Genomic DNA, 17,357 nt, shown 5'->3' with positions numbered 1-17,357 from the left:
CTTGTGGTCAGACCATCATTTTAATAGATTTAAACCCGTTTTTTTTTCCCTTGACACACATCATTTGATTTAGTTTAAAGCATTTAATTCACTGCCCAGGTGAAAATACCAGCACCAGGGAAACGAAACAGATTTTTCCAGGGAAAGAAAATCTGAGTAGGTCAGAGTTTAAATGGTTTTCCTTCCACCACCACACACCCAGAGTGTGATCCCACAAAGGACACTGCTCAAAACCAGATTATTCACAGAATTTAATATCCAGTGAGTCCAGTCTCCATGAGGTAATCGTGATTTCCTGAATTTCTCAGTGTTACATTAATCAATCAGAGACAATCAGCCTGTGGGATTCCCCCACGTGTCCCTGTCACCCTGCAGTGTTTTTCCAGCTCCCCAAAAGCTCAGCAAATCCCTTCTGCCATCCTTTGGCTCCTCCAGTGGTTTCCAGTAGAAGGCAGAAGCCTCACAAAGCAGTGATTTACAGTACAAGTGTGGATTTCCCCCCCAAAAACAGGCAGAAAAATCCTTTTTGTAGGCATTTGATACATTCATTTAAAAAAAAAAATAATAAAATAAATAAACACACAAGAGAACACAACTCAGAAGGAAACAGCTCCAGGCTGGGCTGGACAGAGGGGATTGTGCAGCACGAATTCCAATCTGCTGCACAAATCCCAAGTGCAAAACCAGGGATTCAAGGGGCTCTGGATGGATCCCAGAGTTCCAGGAACGCTTTTAAGGTCAAGACATCCACCCCCACTTCCTTCAGCTCCATGAGGAGGCTGTGCCAGGGAATGGAGCTGCTTTTCCCCAGTGCATTCCTCAGGATTCAATTCTCCAGGTGAAGCCCCCTCAAGGTGGGTTTTTGTGGCCAGGTGAGTTCCCATGGGGTAGAAACGTGTTCAGACACCACGAATCAAATTTGTGCTGCCACACGAGGCCACAACTATTGCTGTAAATGCACAGAACCTGCTGAAGTTTGGCTTGATAAGAAAAAAACTTTTCGACAACAACAAAAAAAAATAAATAAATCCCTAATGTGTTTTTTTTTTTTTTTTCCCTAGCTGTAGAGCTCTACACACAAAGATGTAAAAACAAAAAACAAACCAAAACAACTGGTCCACATTTATAAAGTGAGGCATCCTTCACAGTCTGGGAAGAAAAAAAAAAAAAAAAAAAATCGGACGGAGAAACCAGAGTGCGAAAAATGTGATTTTTTTTTTTTTTTTTTTCAAGGCAGGTCGAGCAGGTCGTGCTGCTCGAAGAGCTGCTGGGTGATGCCGTAAACCTCGCTGATGTAGGGGATGGCTTCACCCAGCATTGCCACAGCCTCCTGGGGCGACCCCACGTTCATGACCTCCAGGAAAGCGTCGCGGCTCGGCAGCGCGCAGAACGCCACGGTGGCGGCTTTGCGGATGAGCCAAGGGTGATGCTCGGCCAGGGAAGCGTTGTAGGCGTCGGTGCAGAGCACGGAGGGGCGGGAATCAGGAGAGAGCAGCCCCTGCAGGAAGAGCTGCAGCCAGCGCAGGGCGCGGTGCAGCCGCAGCAAAGTGCGGCAGCCCGAGTCCGGCCGGGACCGCAGCGCCGCCCGCCCCGCCGCCAGCTCCCGCTGAACCATGGCCTGCACCGACACGAAACCGTGCTGCTCGCAAAGATCCTCCAGCAGAGTCACCTTGGCCACGGCGTCCTTGGAGATGAAGGAGAAGACGGCGCCCAAACTCTGGAGGAATCTGCGGGAAGGGAGGAATGGGTGGAAAAATGGGTGAGGGCGGGAAGAGAATTCAAAAAGACACCTGAGGGGTGGAAAGGGAAACCCAAAATCTATCTGAGGGGTGAAGAGAGAACCCAAAATTCATCCGAGGAGTGAAAAGAGAACCCAAAATACACCTGAGGGGTGAAAAGGGAACCCAAAATGTATCTGAGGGGTGAACCCAAAATGCATCTGAGGGGTAAAAAGGGAAACCCAAAATCCATCTGAGGGGTGAAAAGACAACCCCAATATCCATCTGAGGGTCGAAAAGGGAATCCCAAAATCCACCTGAGGGGTGAAAAGAGAACCCCAAAAAGCACCTGAGAGGTGAAAAGAATACCCCAAAATCCATCTGAAGGGCGAAAAGAGACTCTAAAACCGGCTGAGGGGTGAAAAGGGAATGTAAAACCATTTGAGGGGTGAAAAGATAACCTGACAGATCCCTGTTGGAACGCGACTGGGATTTGTCCCTCACATCCCCTCCGCCAGTGTGAGGCCACCGCTCCCTGTCCTGTCACCGCATCCCCCTCGGAGGGAAACACCCGCTGGCTCCCGGCAACTCACCGGATGAGCCCCCGCCAGCCGCTCAGGTACGGCTCCAGCAGCACCTCCCGCTGCTCCGTCACGCACCTCCGGAAAGCGTCCAGAACCTCCCTGAGGCAGAAGGCGCCCGGCGCCGGCACGGCCGCCGCCATCGCTCCGCGGCGCCGCCGCCGCCGCCTCTTCCTCCTCGTTCCGCATCCCGCACCGCCTGCTCGGCCAATCAGCGTCGCGTCCGTCACCCGCTGCGCGCCTCGCACCAATCAGATTCGCGTGCGTCACCGAGGCTCGGCCAATCCGCGTGGGATCCGCGAGGGGCGGGGCGGCGCAGGCGCGGAGGAGGCGCCGGGCGCCGTGAGGAGCTGCGGGCCGGGCCTGGGTGAGCGTGGGGAGTTTTGGATGTTTTTATAAGATTTTTCTGTGGTTTTATGCTTTTTTTGGGCTGTTTTTGTGTATTTCTATATGCGTTTTCCCGGCTCTCAGCAATGATGGTGGATATCGAAGCCAAACAGCGCCGGTTTCCCACAGGTTGTTGTTCATCACCTCCCCCGTGTTTTCTGTCTCTCCTCAGGATAAAGTTTGGCCTCTGCTCCAGCCTTAGGCCAGATCTTGGACAACAATTGAAATGGCGCCTCTAAAACCAGCGAAATCCTCTCTTTTTGTGCCCTCCACGGATCCGCTTCTGGAGTAATTTTCTGCGCGGATTTGGGACCTGGAGTGGGGTAAAAATGCCTGAGATTAAAGTCACTCCTTTGGGTAAGTGCAGCCTAAAATCGCCTTGAAATACAAACACTGAAAAGCTGTGGGATTTGGAGTTCAGGGTAATATCAGCCACACTGCCGGATGTGATTCCTGTTTGCATCTCTCTGCCCTCTCTTGGTTTATCCAGCAACAATTTTAACCATTTGGATTAATTAATCAGAATTCATGAATTCATTCAGGTGAAGGCACTGTGGTATTGTGGTAGAGCATTAATTCACCTACAGTGCTAAAGGAAGAAAATATTTCTGTTTTTTCCGTGTTTAATTTATTTTTTTAATGGGTTCTGTAGTGAGAGGGCAGAGGATGTGCTGAGCAGGAGAGCTGCTTTATCCTCACGGATAATTTTCAGGCTTGGTGTAAATTTAATTTAATGAAGCTTAATGAGGGCAGAGCAGCTGGAAGCTGAGTTCTAATCCTTGCCAGATAAAGAATTCTTTTCTCCCTTGGAAACTGCAATTCAGGAAATTTGTGCAGATCTTTACCTGCTTTGCTTTTGAAAGAGTTGCAGCTTTTTCCAGACGTGTTTTACCAGTGTTTTGCTGGTATTTTATTGGTGTTTTGCTGCTGGGTTTTTTTGGTGTTTTGCTGCTGGGTTTTTTTGGTGTTTTGCTGCTGGGTTTTTTTGGTGTTTTGCTGCTGGGTTTTTTTGGTGTTTTGCTGCTGGGTTTTTTTGGTGTTTTGCTGCTGGGTTTTTTTGGTGTTTTGCTGCTGGGTTTTTTTGGTGTTTTGCTGCTGGGTTTTTTTGGTGTTTTGCTGCTGGGTTTTTTTGGTGTTTTGCTGCTGGCTTTTTTGGTGTTTTGCTGGTATTTTACTGGTGTTTTGCTGCTGTTTTTTTGGTATTTTGCTGCTGTTTTTTTTTGGTGTTTTGCTGATGTTTTGCTGGTATTTTACTGCTATTTTACTGATGCTTTGACAATGTTTTACTGGTATTTTACTGACGTTTTGACAATGTGTTACTGGTGTTTTGCTGATGTTTTTACAATGTTTTACTGGTATTTTACTGATGTTTTGACAGTGTTTTTCTGGTGTTTTGCCGATTTCCAGGTGCTGGGCAGGACGTGGGCAGGAGCTGCATCCTGGTGTCCATTGCTGGCAAGAATGTGATGCTGGACTGTGGGATGCACATGGGCTACAACGATGATGTGAGTGTCCCTTGGGCCAGCTCCAGCTGTCCCCTCCTGTCCCCCCTGCATTTCTGGGCTCCTCTCTCACCCACTGGATTATGGCAGAGCTGTTCTTTCCCCTTCAAAAATCTCCCTTCCTGCCCCAAACATCCCTCCCCTCAATATTCCATGAAATGTCACCCTCCAGCCCTCCTTTCCTTGGCTCCTGGGCTTTGGAAAAAATATTTATTCATGCAGTTACAAATGCTCCATTCCAGGTTTCCAGGAAATCTCTGGATTTCCTGTGAGCAGCAATCCTGTCCTTAGCTTTGGGACAGTTCATTCCATGTGGGATCCTCACCACATTTCTCCTCTGCAAGGAGAGAGAAGGAAACTCCTGGTTTTGGGTTCCCTGACACAGCAGGAGGGGAATAATGGCACAAATATTCTGCAGGATTGTCACAGCAAATGTGCTGTGACAGGAAAGCTTTGGGGCCTTTGTGCCTCAGAGCCAGGATGTGTTCAGCACCTGTTTTACTTGGGAAATAAAATAATTTATTTATCAAAGGGTCACTTCTCTGTCTGTCCCCTCCTTTCTGTCCCTGCACACTAAAGCTGCTGGCACAGTGTTCCAGATCCTTCTCTCCATGGTTTTATTGGATGTTGGAGTTACCTGGAGAGGCTCAGCACATTCCCAGAGTTCCAGATCCTTCTCTCCATGGTTTTATTGGATGCTGATGTTTTCTGGAGAAGCTCAGCACATTCCCAAAGGCCCATCCCCGTCTCTCCATGGTTTTGTTGGATTTTGTTATTGCCTTGAGAGTTCTCAGCACATTCCCAGTGTCCCATCCCTTTCTCTCCATGGTTTTGTTGGATTTTGTTACTGCCATGGGAGTTCTCAGCACATTCCCAAAGTCCCATCCCCTTCTCTCCATGGTTTTGTTGGATTTTGTTATTGCCTGGAGAGTTCTCAGCACATTCCCAGTGTTCCAGGTCCTTCCTCCTTGTTTTTGTTGGATTTTGTTACTGCCATGGGAGTTCTCAGCACATTCCCAGAGTCCCATCCCCTTCTCTCCATGGTTTTGTTGGATTTTGTTATTGCCTGGAGAGTTCTCAGCACATTCCCAGAGTCCCATCCCCTTCTCTCCATGGATTTGTTGGCTCACTGATGCATTCCTGATGGGTTTCCTGTTTTCCCATGGCTGCAGAGACGCTTCCCTGACTTCTCCTACATCACCCAGAATGGAAGGCTGACAGATTTCCTGGACTGTGTCATCATCAGGTGAGGCACCTTCCTTGTCCCAGCTCTTTTTGTGCTCTCCCTGAACATCCCAAACACTTCCCAAACCCACCCCTCATATTTTAGCTGCTTTTTCCAGAGCTTGAAAAGATCTGGGAACCCCCCCCCCGCCCGCCCCCCCAAGCTGAATTCTGTGCAAACATTGTGGATTTTTAAATTTTTTTTTTTAATTTTTCAGCCACTTCCACCTGGACCACTGTGGGGCCCTGCCCTATTTCAGTGAGATGGTTGGCTATGATGGCCCCATCTACATGACCCACCCCACCAAGGCCATCTGCCCCATCCTGCTGGAGGACTACAGGAAAATCACCGTGGACAAGAAAGGGGAAACCAACTTCTTCACCTCCCAGATGATCAAAGACTGCATGAAGAAAGTGGTGGCTGTGCACCTCCACCAGACAGTGCAGGTGAAAGGGCTTTGCTGCACACATAAAACCTAATTTTAAATTGAAAATATTGGCATTAATGAAGGGTTTTGCTGTTGGGGCAGGTGGATGAGGAGCTGGAGATCAAGGCTTACTATGCAGGGCACGTGCTGGGAGCTGCCATGTTCCAGATCAAGGTTGGCTGTGAATCCGTGGTGTACACTGTGAGTATGCCCACCTTTAGAATTATTTTATTTAATAAAATAATTATTAGAAAAGAAATCGTGAAGTTGTTATAAGAAAGAAAAGAATTAAAGCTTTATTTAAAATAATTATTAGGATTTTTTTTTTTTTTTTTTTTTTTTTAGCTAGAAATATTCCCAGATATTTATCAGAAATATCACTGGTGTTCTCTTCTCCCCTCAGGGTGATTATAACATGACACCAGACAGACACTTGGGGTGAGTGAAAAGCTGAATTTCTGTGAGTTTTGAGGATTTCTGACTGGAAGATTTCAGCACAACTGCTGTTAATAGTAGAGACTTCTCAACTTTAATTCTCTGGAGTATTTAATGATGTCTCTGCTGGAAATAGAAATGCAATTTTGAATTGTGAGAGTGAAGATATTTACATTAAACCTGCCACACAGACCTTAATGCAATCTGAATATTCACATTAATCTATTTTTAGGGCTGTGTAGCAGTTGGGTTTCAATGTTTGAAATGGTTTTTCATAGTGTTTTTATTTTCTAAGAGATTATTAACCACAAACCTCAACACTTATGTGTTATAATATTATAATCTCCCATATATATATTTTCACTGGCATATTATATGAGAGATTTATAACATCTCTGCTATCCAGATGAGTGTTTTAATGTAGAATTTAATTTCCTGCTGTGATTTTTGGTTTGAATTCCCTCTTTTCAGAGCTGCCTGGATTGATAAATGCCGTCCTGATCTGCTGATCACTGAATCCACCTATGCCACCACCATCAGGGACTCCAAACGCTGCAGGGAGAGGGATTTCCTCAAGAAAGTCCACGAGACTGTGGAAAGAGGAGGGAAGGTACAGGGACCTGGCCCACGGGTTTATTGCTCTCAACAAATCCTCAGCAGTATCCAAAAATCCTATCAGTCAACAATATCCAAAAATCCTATCAGTCAACAATATCCAAAAATCCTATCAGTCAACAATATCCAAAAATTCTATCAATCAACAATATAAAAAAATCCTATCAATCAATAATCAGTTCATCCTTTCAATCAATAATATCAACACATCCTATAAATCAATAATATCAATAAATCCTTTCAATCAATAATATCAGCAAATCCTATCAATCAATAATATCAGCAAATCCTTTCAATCAATATCAAGAAATCCTTTCAATTGACAATATTAAAAAATCCTTTCAATCAATAATATCAACAAATCCTTTCAGTCAATAATTTAACACATCCTTTCAATCAACAAATCCTATCAATCAATCATTATCAACACATCCTTTCATTCAACAAATCAACAAATCCTGATTTCAAATCCTCCACGAGGAAAATCAAATTCAAATCCTCCTCGGTTCAGAGAGAGCTGTGCCTTCCCTTCCAAACTGCAAAACATTCCTGGGAGTTGAGAGAATATCAGGAAGTGAGAGGGATTTGTTCAGAAAGGATATTGTTCAGAAATTATAACCACAGTGTATTTTGTGCTGTTTGGCTCTCTCAGACTCTGAATTCCATCTCTCTTCCAGGTTCTCATCCCAGTTTTTGCCCTTGGACGTGCCCAGGAGCTTTGTATTTTATTGGAAACTTTCTGGTGAGTGCAGCCTGGAATATTTTATTAGAATTTTTCTGGTGAGTGCAGCCTGGGATATTTTATTGGAAATTTTCTGGTGAGTGCAGCCTGGGCATGTCCCACCTGCTTTTTTTGGGATCCTTTGTGTGTGGTGAATGTTGAAAATGGCAGGAATTTGTCTGTAGTGAGAAGGAGAAAGACACTAAAACCTACCTGGGTGTGTAGCATTAAAATACTGATTTATACCTCATAAAAACTGAGAAATTCACCCAAAAAAAACCCCAAAAAACTTTGGGAGAAATCCCCAGCTTTATGGATATCCAGGATTTACTTTGCCCCTCACAGGTCACTTCTTTTTTGCAGGGAAAGGATGAACCTGAAAGCTCCAATTTACTTTTCCACGGGCCTGACAGAGAAGGCAAATCATTATTACAAACTCTTCATCACCTGGACCAACCAGAAAATCAGGAAAACTTTTGTGCAGAGGAACATGTTTGAGTTCAAACACATCAAAGCCTTTGACAGAGCCTTTGCAGACAACCCAGGGCCCATGGTAGGTGGGTGTTGAGGGACTGGGAGCTCTTTTATTCCAGTGTGATCCCAAATCCTGGTGGAAAAATCATCCTGAGCTTCCTCCACCCCATCAATCCCCCCTAAAAATCATCCTGAGCATCCTCCATCCCTTCAATCCCTCCTAAAAATCATCCTGAGAATCCTTCATCCCATCAATCCCCCCCTAAAAATCATCCTGAGCTTCCTCCACCCCATCAATCCCCCCTAAAAATCATCCTGAGCTTCCTCCACCCCATCAATCCCCCCTAAAAATCATCCTGAGCTTCCTCCACCCCATCAATCCCCCCTAAAAATCATCCTGAGCATCCTCCACCCCATCAATCCCCCCTAAAAATCATCCTGAGCTTCCTCCACCCCATCAATCCCCCCTAAAAATCATCCTGAGCTTCCTCCACCCCATCAATCCCCCCTAAAAATCATCCTGAGCTTCCTCCATCCCATCAATCCCCCTAAAAATCATCCTGAGCTTCCTCCACCCCATCAATCCCACCTAAAACCCCCTCATCTCTGTAAAAATTAAATTTCTTTCTGTTTTTTATTTCATTAATGGTGAAACACTCAGAGAAAATTACAATTTTTTCATGTTTATGTCATCTACACGTCCTGTTTCAAACCAAAATTTTCTTCTCCACACAATCTTTTATTGCTCCTTTCATTCTGGCTGGTTTATTTGGTACCACAACGAATTTATTACAATTTATAAAATTTATTTGTTAAAAAAACCACTCAAGAGTTTTCCATCAGACACTGGGAATGCTCACAAATATTTCCTAAACCAGGGAATATTTTATTTCCTAAAACACTGGCTCAGCTCCTGGGAATTTTAGACAAGAGTGGGAAGAAAATTTTTTTTTAAAAAATCTCTATTTGTGCAGTGTTGTTGATGGGTATTGATGGATACTCTGCACTGATTTAAGATATTTATAGAAATATGGAAAAAATGGTTTTTGTACAGTGATTTTTGGCACATCTTTGACCTGCAGGTGGTGTTTGCAACCCCTGGAATGCTCCATGCAGGACAATCCCTCCAAATCTTCAGGAAATGGGCAGGGAATGAGAAGAATATGGTAAGAAATTGGGATTTTTTTTGGGGGGGAGGTGAATTTCTATTGATGTGAGTTTGAAATACTGAAATTGTAGCAAAACTTTTCCTGACACAAATCCTCTATGAACCAAGCTCTGCATTTGTGACTGTTTGGATATTTAACAGCTCTGCCAAATCCATGGAATTGTTGATTTTCCTGATTTTTTGATTTTTTTTTGTTATTTTTTTTTCCCCCCCAGGTGATCATGCCTGGCTACTGTGTCCAGGGAACTGTGGGCCACAAGATCCTCAGTGGGCAAAGGAAGCTGGAGATGGAAGGAAGACAAATTGTAAGTTGGGTTTGCAATTTCCAGCACTGAAAATACCTCAAAATAATTTTATTTGCAGTTCCACTTGTTGGGGTTTTTTTTCCCTTTTGCTTTAGCAAAGCTGGGTTGGATTTTTTTATTTTTCCCCTTTTGCTTTAGCAAAGCTGGGTTTGTTTTTTTTATTTTTCTCTTTTGCTTTAGCAAAGCTGGGTTTGGATTTTTTTCCCCTTTTCCTTTAGCAAAGCTGGGTTTGGTTTTTTATTTTTCCCTTTTCCTTTAGCAAAGCTGGCTTTGATTTTTTTATTTTCCCCATTTGCTTTAGCAAAGTTGGGTTTATTTTTTTTATTTTCCCCATTTGCTTTAGCAAAGCTGGCTTTGATTTTTTATTTTCCCCTTTTGCTTTAGCAAAGCTGACTTTGATTTTTTTTTCCCTCTTTTGCATTAATTTCTGCCCAAAAACTTTGAGGGCTCCTTTACTTCTGCCATAAAACCTTTAGGAGCACTTTATACTGTTTAATAAGAGACAACTATATAAAACTGCTACATTTTTAAGCAAATTCAGACAATAAAACACCATCAGACCTTCAAATATTTACTTTGCTCACGTGACAAATATTACCTGAAACGGGGAAATTCAATTTAAATCCCATCATTTTCTTAACACAACTTCGATTTTTCTCCTCCCTCTTTTTTGAAATAAACCCAGAGGGGTTTTTTTTGTTGTTTTTTTTTTTCTGGGTGTGTTACAAAGGAATAAAATTCTCCTTTCCCGAATGTTTTCCTCCCAGCTGGAAGTGAAGATGCAGGTGGAGTACATGTCCTTCAGTGCCCATGCCGATGCCAAGGGCATCATGCAGCTCATCCGTCAGGCTGAGCCCAGCAATGTGCTCCTGGTCCACGGGGAGGCCAAGAAAATGGAATTCCTCAAGCAGAAAATCGAGCAGGAATTCCGTAGGTATCCCTGCCAAGGGGAGGGAGTGGAAGCAAAGAGGATTTAAAAAAAAAAAAATTTAAAAATCGCTTTTTATTTCCTCCGTTTTGATCCCTCAGCACGGTTAGGTGAGGTGGCACAGCTGCCCTAAAGGAAATGATGTCTGTAAACATCTCAATTAACACTAATTAAGCCCAGTTAATTGCACTGATCCCCTTGGACATGAATTAGGATTGAATTCCTATGAATTAGGATCGTTTTCTATGGGAGGGGAGGGAATGGCATCAAAACGTGAAAATCCCATTTTGGATCATTTTTGATCCTCAGCACAGTTAGGTGAGGTGGCACTTACTGCTCCCCTCAACTGATTCCTGTAGCATCTTAATTAACACTAATTAAGCCCAGTTAATTGCAGTGATCCCCTCTGGACATGAATTCTGATTATTTTCTATGGAGAAGAAGGAATGGCACCAAAACTTTAAAATCCCATTTTTGATCCCTCGTTGGGTGGCATTTACACCTCCCCTCAAAGAACTGATGCCTTTAACGCCTTAATCAGCATTAATTAATTAAGCCCAGTTAATTCTAGTGACCCCTTTGGACATGAATTCTGATTATTTTCTGTGGGAGGGGAGGGAATGGCATTAAAACTTGAAAATCACATTTTGGATCCCTCAGTACAGTTAGGTGAGGTGGCACTTACTGCTCCCCTCAAAGAACTGATTCCTGTAGCATCTTAATTAATACTAATTAAGCCCTGTTAATTGCAGTGATCCCCTTGGACATGAATTAGGATTGAATTCCTATGAATTAGGATTGTTTTCTATGGGAGAGGATGGAATGTAATCAAAACTTGAAAATCACATTTTTAATCTCTCAGCACAGTAATTGAGGTGGCATTTGCACCTCCTCTCAAAGAACTGATGCCTGTAACACCTTAATTAACATTAATTAAGCCCAGTTAATTGCAGTGCAGTGACCCCCTTGGACATGAATTAGGATTATTTTCTATGCAGAGGAAGGAATGGCACCAAAACTTTCAAATCCCATTTTTAATCCCTCAGTGTGATTAGGTTGGGTGGCATTTACAGCTCCCCTCCAATAACCGATTAATCAATATTAATTAAGCCTTGTTAATTGCAGTGACCCCTCTGGACATGAATTCTGATTATTTTCCATAGGAGAGGAGGGAATGGCACCAAAACTTGAAAATCCCATTTTTAATCCTTCTGTACATTTAGGTGCGATGGCATTTACACCTCCCCTCAAGGGAGTGATGCCTATAACACCTTAATTAACACTAATTAAGCCCAGTTAATTGCAGTGACCCTGCTGCAGCTGAAGTTTTTGTCTGTGCTCTTTGCAGATGTCAGCTGCTTCATGCCAGCCAATGGAGAGACCACCACCATCCTCACCAACCCCTGCATCCCTGTGGACATCTCCCTGGGCCTCCTCAAAAGGGAAACTGCCATAGGTGACACTCCCCACCCTCCATTTTCCTCCCTGCTGCTGCTTTGGATTGTGCTGCTGTTGGTAAAAAGCTGGAAATTTATATTTATTAACGTTCAAAATCAATTTAAAAAAAAAAAAAAAAATCAAAAATCATCCTGCTTGCTTTGCTACCTCACGTGTGCTTGCAGCAGCTTGGTTTGGGAAAGGTTGGAATTAGTTTGATAAATTGAATTTTAGGGAAAAAATAATCTCATTTTTCCCATCAGGAAGTGCTGTGGGAAGAGAGGGATATCACTAAATATTATTTCTTAGCTGCCAATATTTCTGATCATGGTTAACCACCATTGATGCACTGAACGAACAAGAGAAGAAAAAGGGATAAAATTTCAATGTCTGAACATGAGCAGAGCCCCAGCCTGAGTCCTGGAGCAGTTTTGGGGTGAAAATCCAACATTTGAGGAGTTTTTCTCTCCCTGGCCTTGCTGCAGGTCCTGTTCCAGATGCCAAGAAGCCAAAGCTGATGCACGGCTCGTTACTCATGAAGGACAACGTGAGTGACAGAGTCCCTGTGCTTGTCCTGTGTCCCCTCTGGGTGTGTCCTGTGTCCCCCCAGGGTGTGTTTACTGTCCCTCAGGGTGTTTTTTGTGTCCCCTCAGGGTGTTTTCTGTCCCCTCAGGGTGTTTTCTGTCCCCTCAGGGTGTTTTCTGTCCCCTCAGGGTGCTGTGTGCCCTCTGAGAGTGTCTTCTGTCCCCTCAGGATAATTTTTTGTGTCCCCTCAGGGTGTTTTTTGTCCTCTGTGTTTTGTGCCCTCTGAGGCTGGCTTTTTGTGCCCTCTGAGGGTGTTTTGTGTCCCCTCAGGATGTTTTTTTGTGTCCTCTGTGTTTCGTGCCCTCAGGGTGTTTTTGTGTCCCCTCAGGGTGTTTTCTGTCCCCTCAGGGTGCTGTGTGCCCTCTGAGAGTGTTTCCTGTCCTCTCAGGGTGTTCTTTTGCCCTCTGAGGGTGTTGTGTGCCCTCGAGGGTTTTTTTTGTCCTCTGAGGGTGTGTTTTGTGTTCTCTCAGGGTGTTTTGTGTCCCCTCTGGTTTTTTTTTTTTGTGTCCTCTGTGTTTTGTATCCTCTCAGGGTGTTTTCTGCCCCCTAGAAGCTGTTTCCTGTCCTCTCAGGCTGTTTTTGTGTCCTCTCAGGCTGTTTTTGTGCCCTCTCAGGCTGTTTTTGTGTCCTCTCAGGCTGTTTTTTGGTGTCCTCTGAAGGTGCTGTCCCGTTTGAGGTGCACAAGGAACCCAAATCACTCCGAGCTCTTCTGCTTCCTCCCAGAGCAGCTGCCTCATCTTCAGCCTCACCTTTACCTCAATCATCCCAGCCCTGCTGGAGGTTAAACCATCTTCCAGAGACCAACTGCATCATGTTAAATATTTATTGATCATTATTTAGGGGGATATTTTATCCCAACCCCGGCTCTCCCTTTGCCGCCCACCCTCATTCCAGCACGGAAAACCCAACGCCAGGGCATCACCACAACTCCACAAAACTCATTCCTATGGATTTTTATTTATTTTTTTTCTCTTTTTCCCTCCCTCACCTCAGAGTTTCAGGCTGGTTTCTCCTGAGCAGGCCCTGAAGGAGCTGGGGCTGGCAGAGCATCAGCTGCGTTTCACCTGCCGTGTGCACATCCAGGACCCTCGCAAGGAGCACGAGACCGTGCTCAGGGTCTACAACCACCTCAAGGGGTGAGCCCTAAAAAAAAAAAAATAAAATTTGATATTTTTTTAATCCTCCAGAATGGTTCTTGCCAGTCCAGCTCTGCTGTAACACTCGGAGCTGGCAGCAGCAGAACATTCCAGGTTGTTTTTGCTGAGTTCTGTCCTCGGAACAGGGAGGTTGGGAGAAACTCTGCAGGAATAATTTCTGCAGGAAATGCTCCATCGTTAATGGAAACTCCAAAATTATTTATGGATCAGCCCCCTTTTCCCTTCCTTGGGCTCAGACACAGCCAAGAGAGGGAAACAAGCTGGGATTTGGGGTGGAGAGCCAGGCTTAGGCTGATCCCAAATAAATGCTGCCTCCTGTCCCTGCAGGATCCTGAAGGATTACTCAGTGCAGCACCTCCCTGATGGCTCCATCACTGTGGAGTCCATCCTCATCCAGGCCACAGCACACTCTGAGGATCAGGGAACCAAAGTCCTGCTCGTGTCCTGGACCTACCAGGTGGGAATTGCTGATCCCTTCCCTCCTCCCCAACCATTCCTGGGCTGGGCTGGGCTGGGCTGGGCTGGGCTGAGCTGGGCTGGGCTGGGCTGGGCTGGGCTGAGCTGGGCTGGGCTGGGCTGGGCTGGGCTGGGCTGGGCTGGGCTGAGCTGGGCTGGGCTGGGCTGAGCTGGGCTGAGCTGAGCCTTCCTCCTCTGCCTTGGGAGGATTGGGAGTCCCAGCTCTGTGCTGAGCAGGTTGGGCTGGAGCAGAAATGGTTTTACAGGAGCCCACTGCAGCAGAGAACCTCTGGGGTAATTAATTCCACTTAATTAATTCCACTTAATTCATTTCTCTCTCTCTGTGTGTGTTTGGAGCTCTGCTGAGTATTTCACCTCGTGTTTCTCCCTTGGAAAATTTTAGAACAAGTCGAGAATTGTTTCTGATCTTAACATTGTTTTATTTGACTGTCATCCCATCATCTTCACTTTCCTTAAACTTTTTCTTCTTGACAGCAAAGAAATGCCTTTGGAAGGCAAAGCAATAAAATCAGTTTATTCCTTGATTTCAGGCAAAAATGGGGCTTTTCCACCAATATTCTGTAAGAACAGCCAGAAATGAATTTGTGGATTGTTTCAGTTTTTAACCACAGCTCACATTAGATCTTGCAAGCTCCAGGAATTCTCTCAGTCCATTTCTAATTCCAAAAATTGAATTTACTGCCCCCAAACGTGACAATCAAAGGAAGATTTTGCTCTCACCCTGTTTGTTTTTATCCCTTTCAGGATGAAGAGCTTGGCAGTTATCTCACATCCCTGCTGAAGAAAGGGCTGCCCCAGAGCACCCCCTGAGAGCAGCTCAGATTTTATTTTGTTTACATTCTCAATGCTCTTTTCTGCTCGGTTTTAATAAAAGAATTCCAGTGTTTGTCCAATTCCTGCAGTGCCAGCTCAGCTCTGGGATTTTCCCCCTTGGAAAAACCTTTCCAGGGAGTGAAGAACTTGTTTGGAAACAGAGCTGAGGACAAATTTGGAGTTTTTACACATTAAATTAAATTTTCTCAGTGTTCCCCCCTTTAAATCCCTTCAGTGCTGCCTGAAACAATTAAAATTCAAAGTCTAAAAGCATGAGAGGAGCTGCAGGAAGGGAAAACAATAAAATGTGGCCAGGGAGGGGTGGAGGGGAATTCAGGGATCAGCTCGGGGCAGTCTGAGCCTCAGAGAGGGAAATGGGGATAAAAATGGGGATAAAAAATGGGGATACAAATGGGAATAAAAAATTGGGATAAAAATGGGGATTAAAATGGGGCTAAAAGGCTGTGGGAGCAGCCTCAGGCACAGCTCCAGGAAAAAAGAAACAGTAAAAAAAAAATTAAAACTTAAAAAAAATAAAATTAAAAATTAATCTTTCAAAAAATTAAATGAATGAAAAGAATTAAAAAGGAAAAATATTCGAAAAATGAAAAACTTTGAAAATATTGCCAAACGTTTCAAAGAGCAAAAATGTAAACATTTAAAAAGAAATAAAGATGAAAAATAGAAAAATAGGAAAAAATAGAAAAATATAACTTTATGTACAAATTCTAACAATTGGAAAATTTTTAGAAGGGTAAAAAAATTTTTAAAATACAAAAATTAATTAAACATTGAATAAAACTTTAATAAAATAAAATAAAATTTAAAATTTTTAAAAAGTGGAATCTCGAGTGCTCATGCCTGCCGATCCATGAGCATTGGCAATCGATCACCGATCTAATCGATCGGCAGGCATTGACAATCGATTATCGAGCGAATTGATCGGCAGGAGTGAGCAATCGATCATCGATCTAATCGATCGGCAGGCATGAGCAATCGATCACCGATCTAATCGATGGCCAGGCATGAGCAATCGATCGCCGATCTAATCGATGGGCAGGCATGAGCAATCGATCATCGATCTAATCGATCGGCAGGCATGAGCAATCGATCATCGATCTAATCGATCGGCAGGCATGAGCAATCGATCGCCGATCTAATCGATCGGCAGGCATGAGCAATCGATCATCGATCTAATCGATCGGCAGGCATGAGCAATCGATCACCGATCTAATCGATCGGCAGGCATGAGCAATCGATCACCGAGCTAATCGATCACCAGGCATGAGTAATCGATCACTGATCTAATCGATCGGCAGGCATTAGCAATCGATCGCCGATCTAATCGATCGGCAGGCATGAGCAATCGATTATCGATCTAATCGATCGACAGGCGTGAGCAATCGATTGTCGATCTAATCGATCGACAGGCATGAGCAATCGATTATCGATCTAATCGATCGACAGGCGTGAGCAATCGATTATCGATCTAATCGATCGCCGATCTAATCGATCGGCAGGCATGAGCAATCGATTATCGATGAGCTAATCGATCACCAGGCATCACTGGTTGACTTTGAGCAATGATCAGCAGGCATTGGCAATTGAGAGCCGAGTGATGGACTGTGCCAGGAGTGTGCAGGAAACAATGGAGCACTGATCAATCACAGTCAGGATCAATCGATCACTGATCAATCACAATCAGGATCAATGGAGCACTGATCAATCACAATCAGGATCAATCGATCACTGATCAATCACAGGCAGGATCAATCGATCACTGATCAATCACAGGCAGGATCAATCAATCACTGATCAATCACTCCCAATCAGGATCAATCAATCACTGATCAATCACAGGCAGGATCAATCGATCACTGATCAATCACTCCCAATCAGGATCAATCAATCACTGATCAATCACAGGCAGGATCAATCGATCACTGATCAATCACAGGCAGGATCAATGGAGCACTGATCAGTCACTCCCAATCAGGATCAATGGAGCACTGATCAATCAATCACAATCAGGATCAATGGAGCACTGATCAATCACAATCAGGATCAATGGAGCACTGATCAATCACAATCAGGATCAATGGAGCACTGATCAATCACAGGCAGGATCAATGGAGCACTGATCAATCACAGGCAGGATCAATGGAGCACTGATCAATCACAATCAGGATCAATGGAGCACTGATCAATCACAGGCAGGATCAATCAATCACTGATCAATCACAGGCAGGATCAATCAATCACTGATCAATCACAGGCAGGATCAATCAATGATCAATCAAGCTCTCTGGCTTCTGTGTGGGATTTTTCTGAAGTTTATTTTTTTTTATTATTTTTATTGGTTTTTATGGGATAGATTTATTGTTTAAGGTGTAGTTTTTTAA

At 44.1% G+C, this 17,357-nt stretch overlaps 2 protein-coding genes across 3 annotated transcripts; one reads left to right on the top strand and one right to left on the bottom strand.

Moving 5' to 3' along the window:
- Positions 1-238: 238 nt before the first annotated feature.
- Positions 239-2,478, bottom strand: CPTP (ceramide-1-phosphate transfer protein). Of its 2 annotated transcripts, none has more exons than XM_014885795.2 (2): positions 2,312-2,478; positions 239-1,727 (listed from the first exon to the last, which is right to left on the bottom strand). In XM_014885795.2, exons 1-2 carry the CDS (start codon positions 2,440-2,442, stop codon positions 1,229-1,231), a joined length of 630 nt encoding a protein of 209 aa, XP_014741281.1. In that variant the 5' UTR covers positions 2,443-2,478; the 3' UTR covers positions 239-1,228. The 2 variants fall into 2 exon arrangements, with proteins under 2 accessions (XP_014741281.1, XP_088034918.1); XM_088178792.1 differs by having other exon boundaries at positions 2,378-2,468.
- A 103-nt stretch (positions 2,479-2,581) lies between these two features.
- INTS11 (integrator complex subunit 11) lies at positions 2,582-15,035 on the top strand. Its single transcript, XM_014885824.2, has 18 exons — positions 2,582-2,666; positions 2,859-3,043; positions 4,094-4,191; positions 5,361-5,434; positions 5,631-5,859; positions 5,943-6,041; positions 6,244-6,278; positions 6,747-6,885; positions 7,568-7,632; positions 7,975-8,164; positions 9,168-9,251; positions 9,469-9,558; positions 10,326-10,488; positions 11,835-11,942; positions 12,409-12,470; positions 13,502-13,644; positions 13,993-14,122; positions 14,887-15,035. Exons 2-18 carry the CDS (start codon positions 3,016-3,018, stop codon positions 14,950-14,952), a joined length of 1,803 nt encoding a protein of 600 aa, XP_014741310.1. The 5' UTR covers positions 2,582-2,666; positions 2,859-3,015; the 3' UTR covers positions 14,953-15,035.
- The last annotated feature ends 2,322 nt before the right edge of the window (positions 15,036-17,357 follow it).

Source organism: Sturnus vulgaris, chromosome 25 (assembly GCF_052056855.1).
Source record: "Sturnus vulgaris isolate bStuVul1 chromosome 25, bStuVul1.hap1, whole genome shotgun sequence".
NCBI lineage: Eukaryota > Metazoa > Chordata > Aves > Passeriformes > Sturnidae > Sturnus > Sturnus vulgaris.
This window is presented reverse-complemented; position numbering and strand designations above follow the sequence as displayed.

Bases quoted from the DNA above. Each gene is read 5' to 3' on its own strand.
- CPTP (XM_014885795.2), bottom strand. From the start codon at position 2,442: ATGGCGGCGGCCGTGCCGGCGCCGGGCGCCTTCTGCCTCAGGGAGGTT. The intron at 1,728-2,311 runs GTGAGTTGCCGG...CCCTTCCCGCAG, and splicing joins GGCTGGCGGGGGCTCATCCG to ATTCCTCCAGAGTTTGGGCG.
- INTS11 (XM_014885824.2), top strand. From the start codon at position 3,016: ATGCCTGAGATTAAAGTCACTCCTTTGG. The intron at 13,645-13,992 runs GTGAGCCCTAAA...CTGTCCCTGCAG, and splicing joins GTCTACAACCACCTCAAGGG to GATCCTGAAGGATTACTCAG. The intron at 14,123-14,886 runs GTGGGAATTGCT...TATCCCTTTCAG, and splicing joins TCGTGTCCTGGACCTACCAG to GATGAAGAGCTTGGCAGTTA.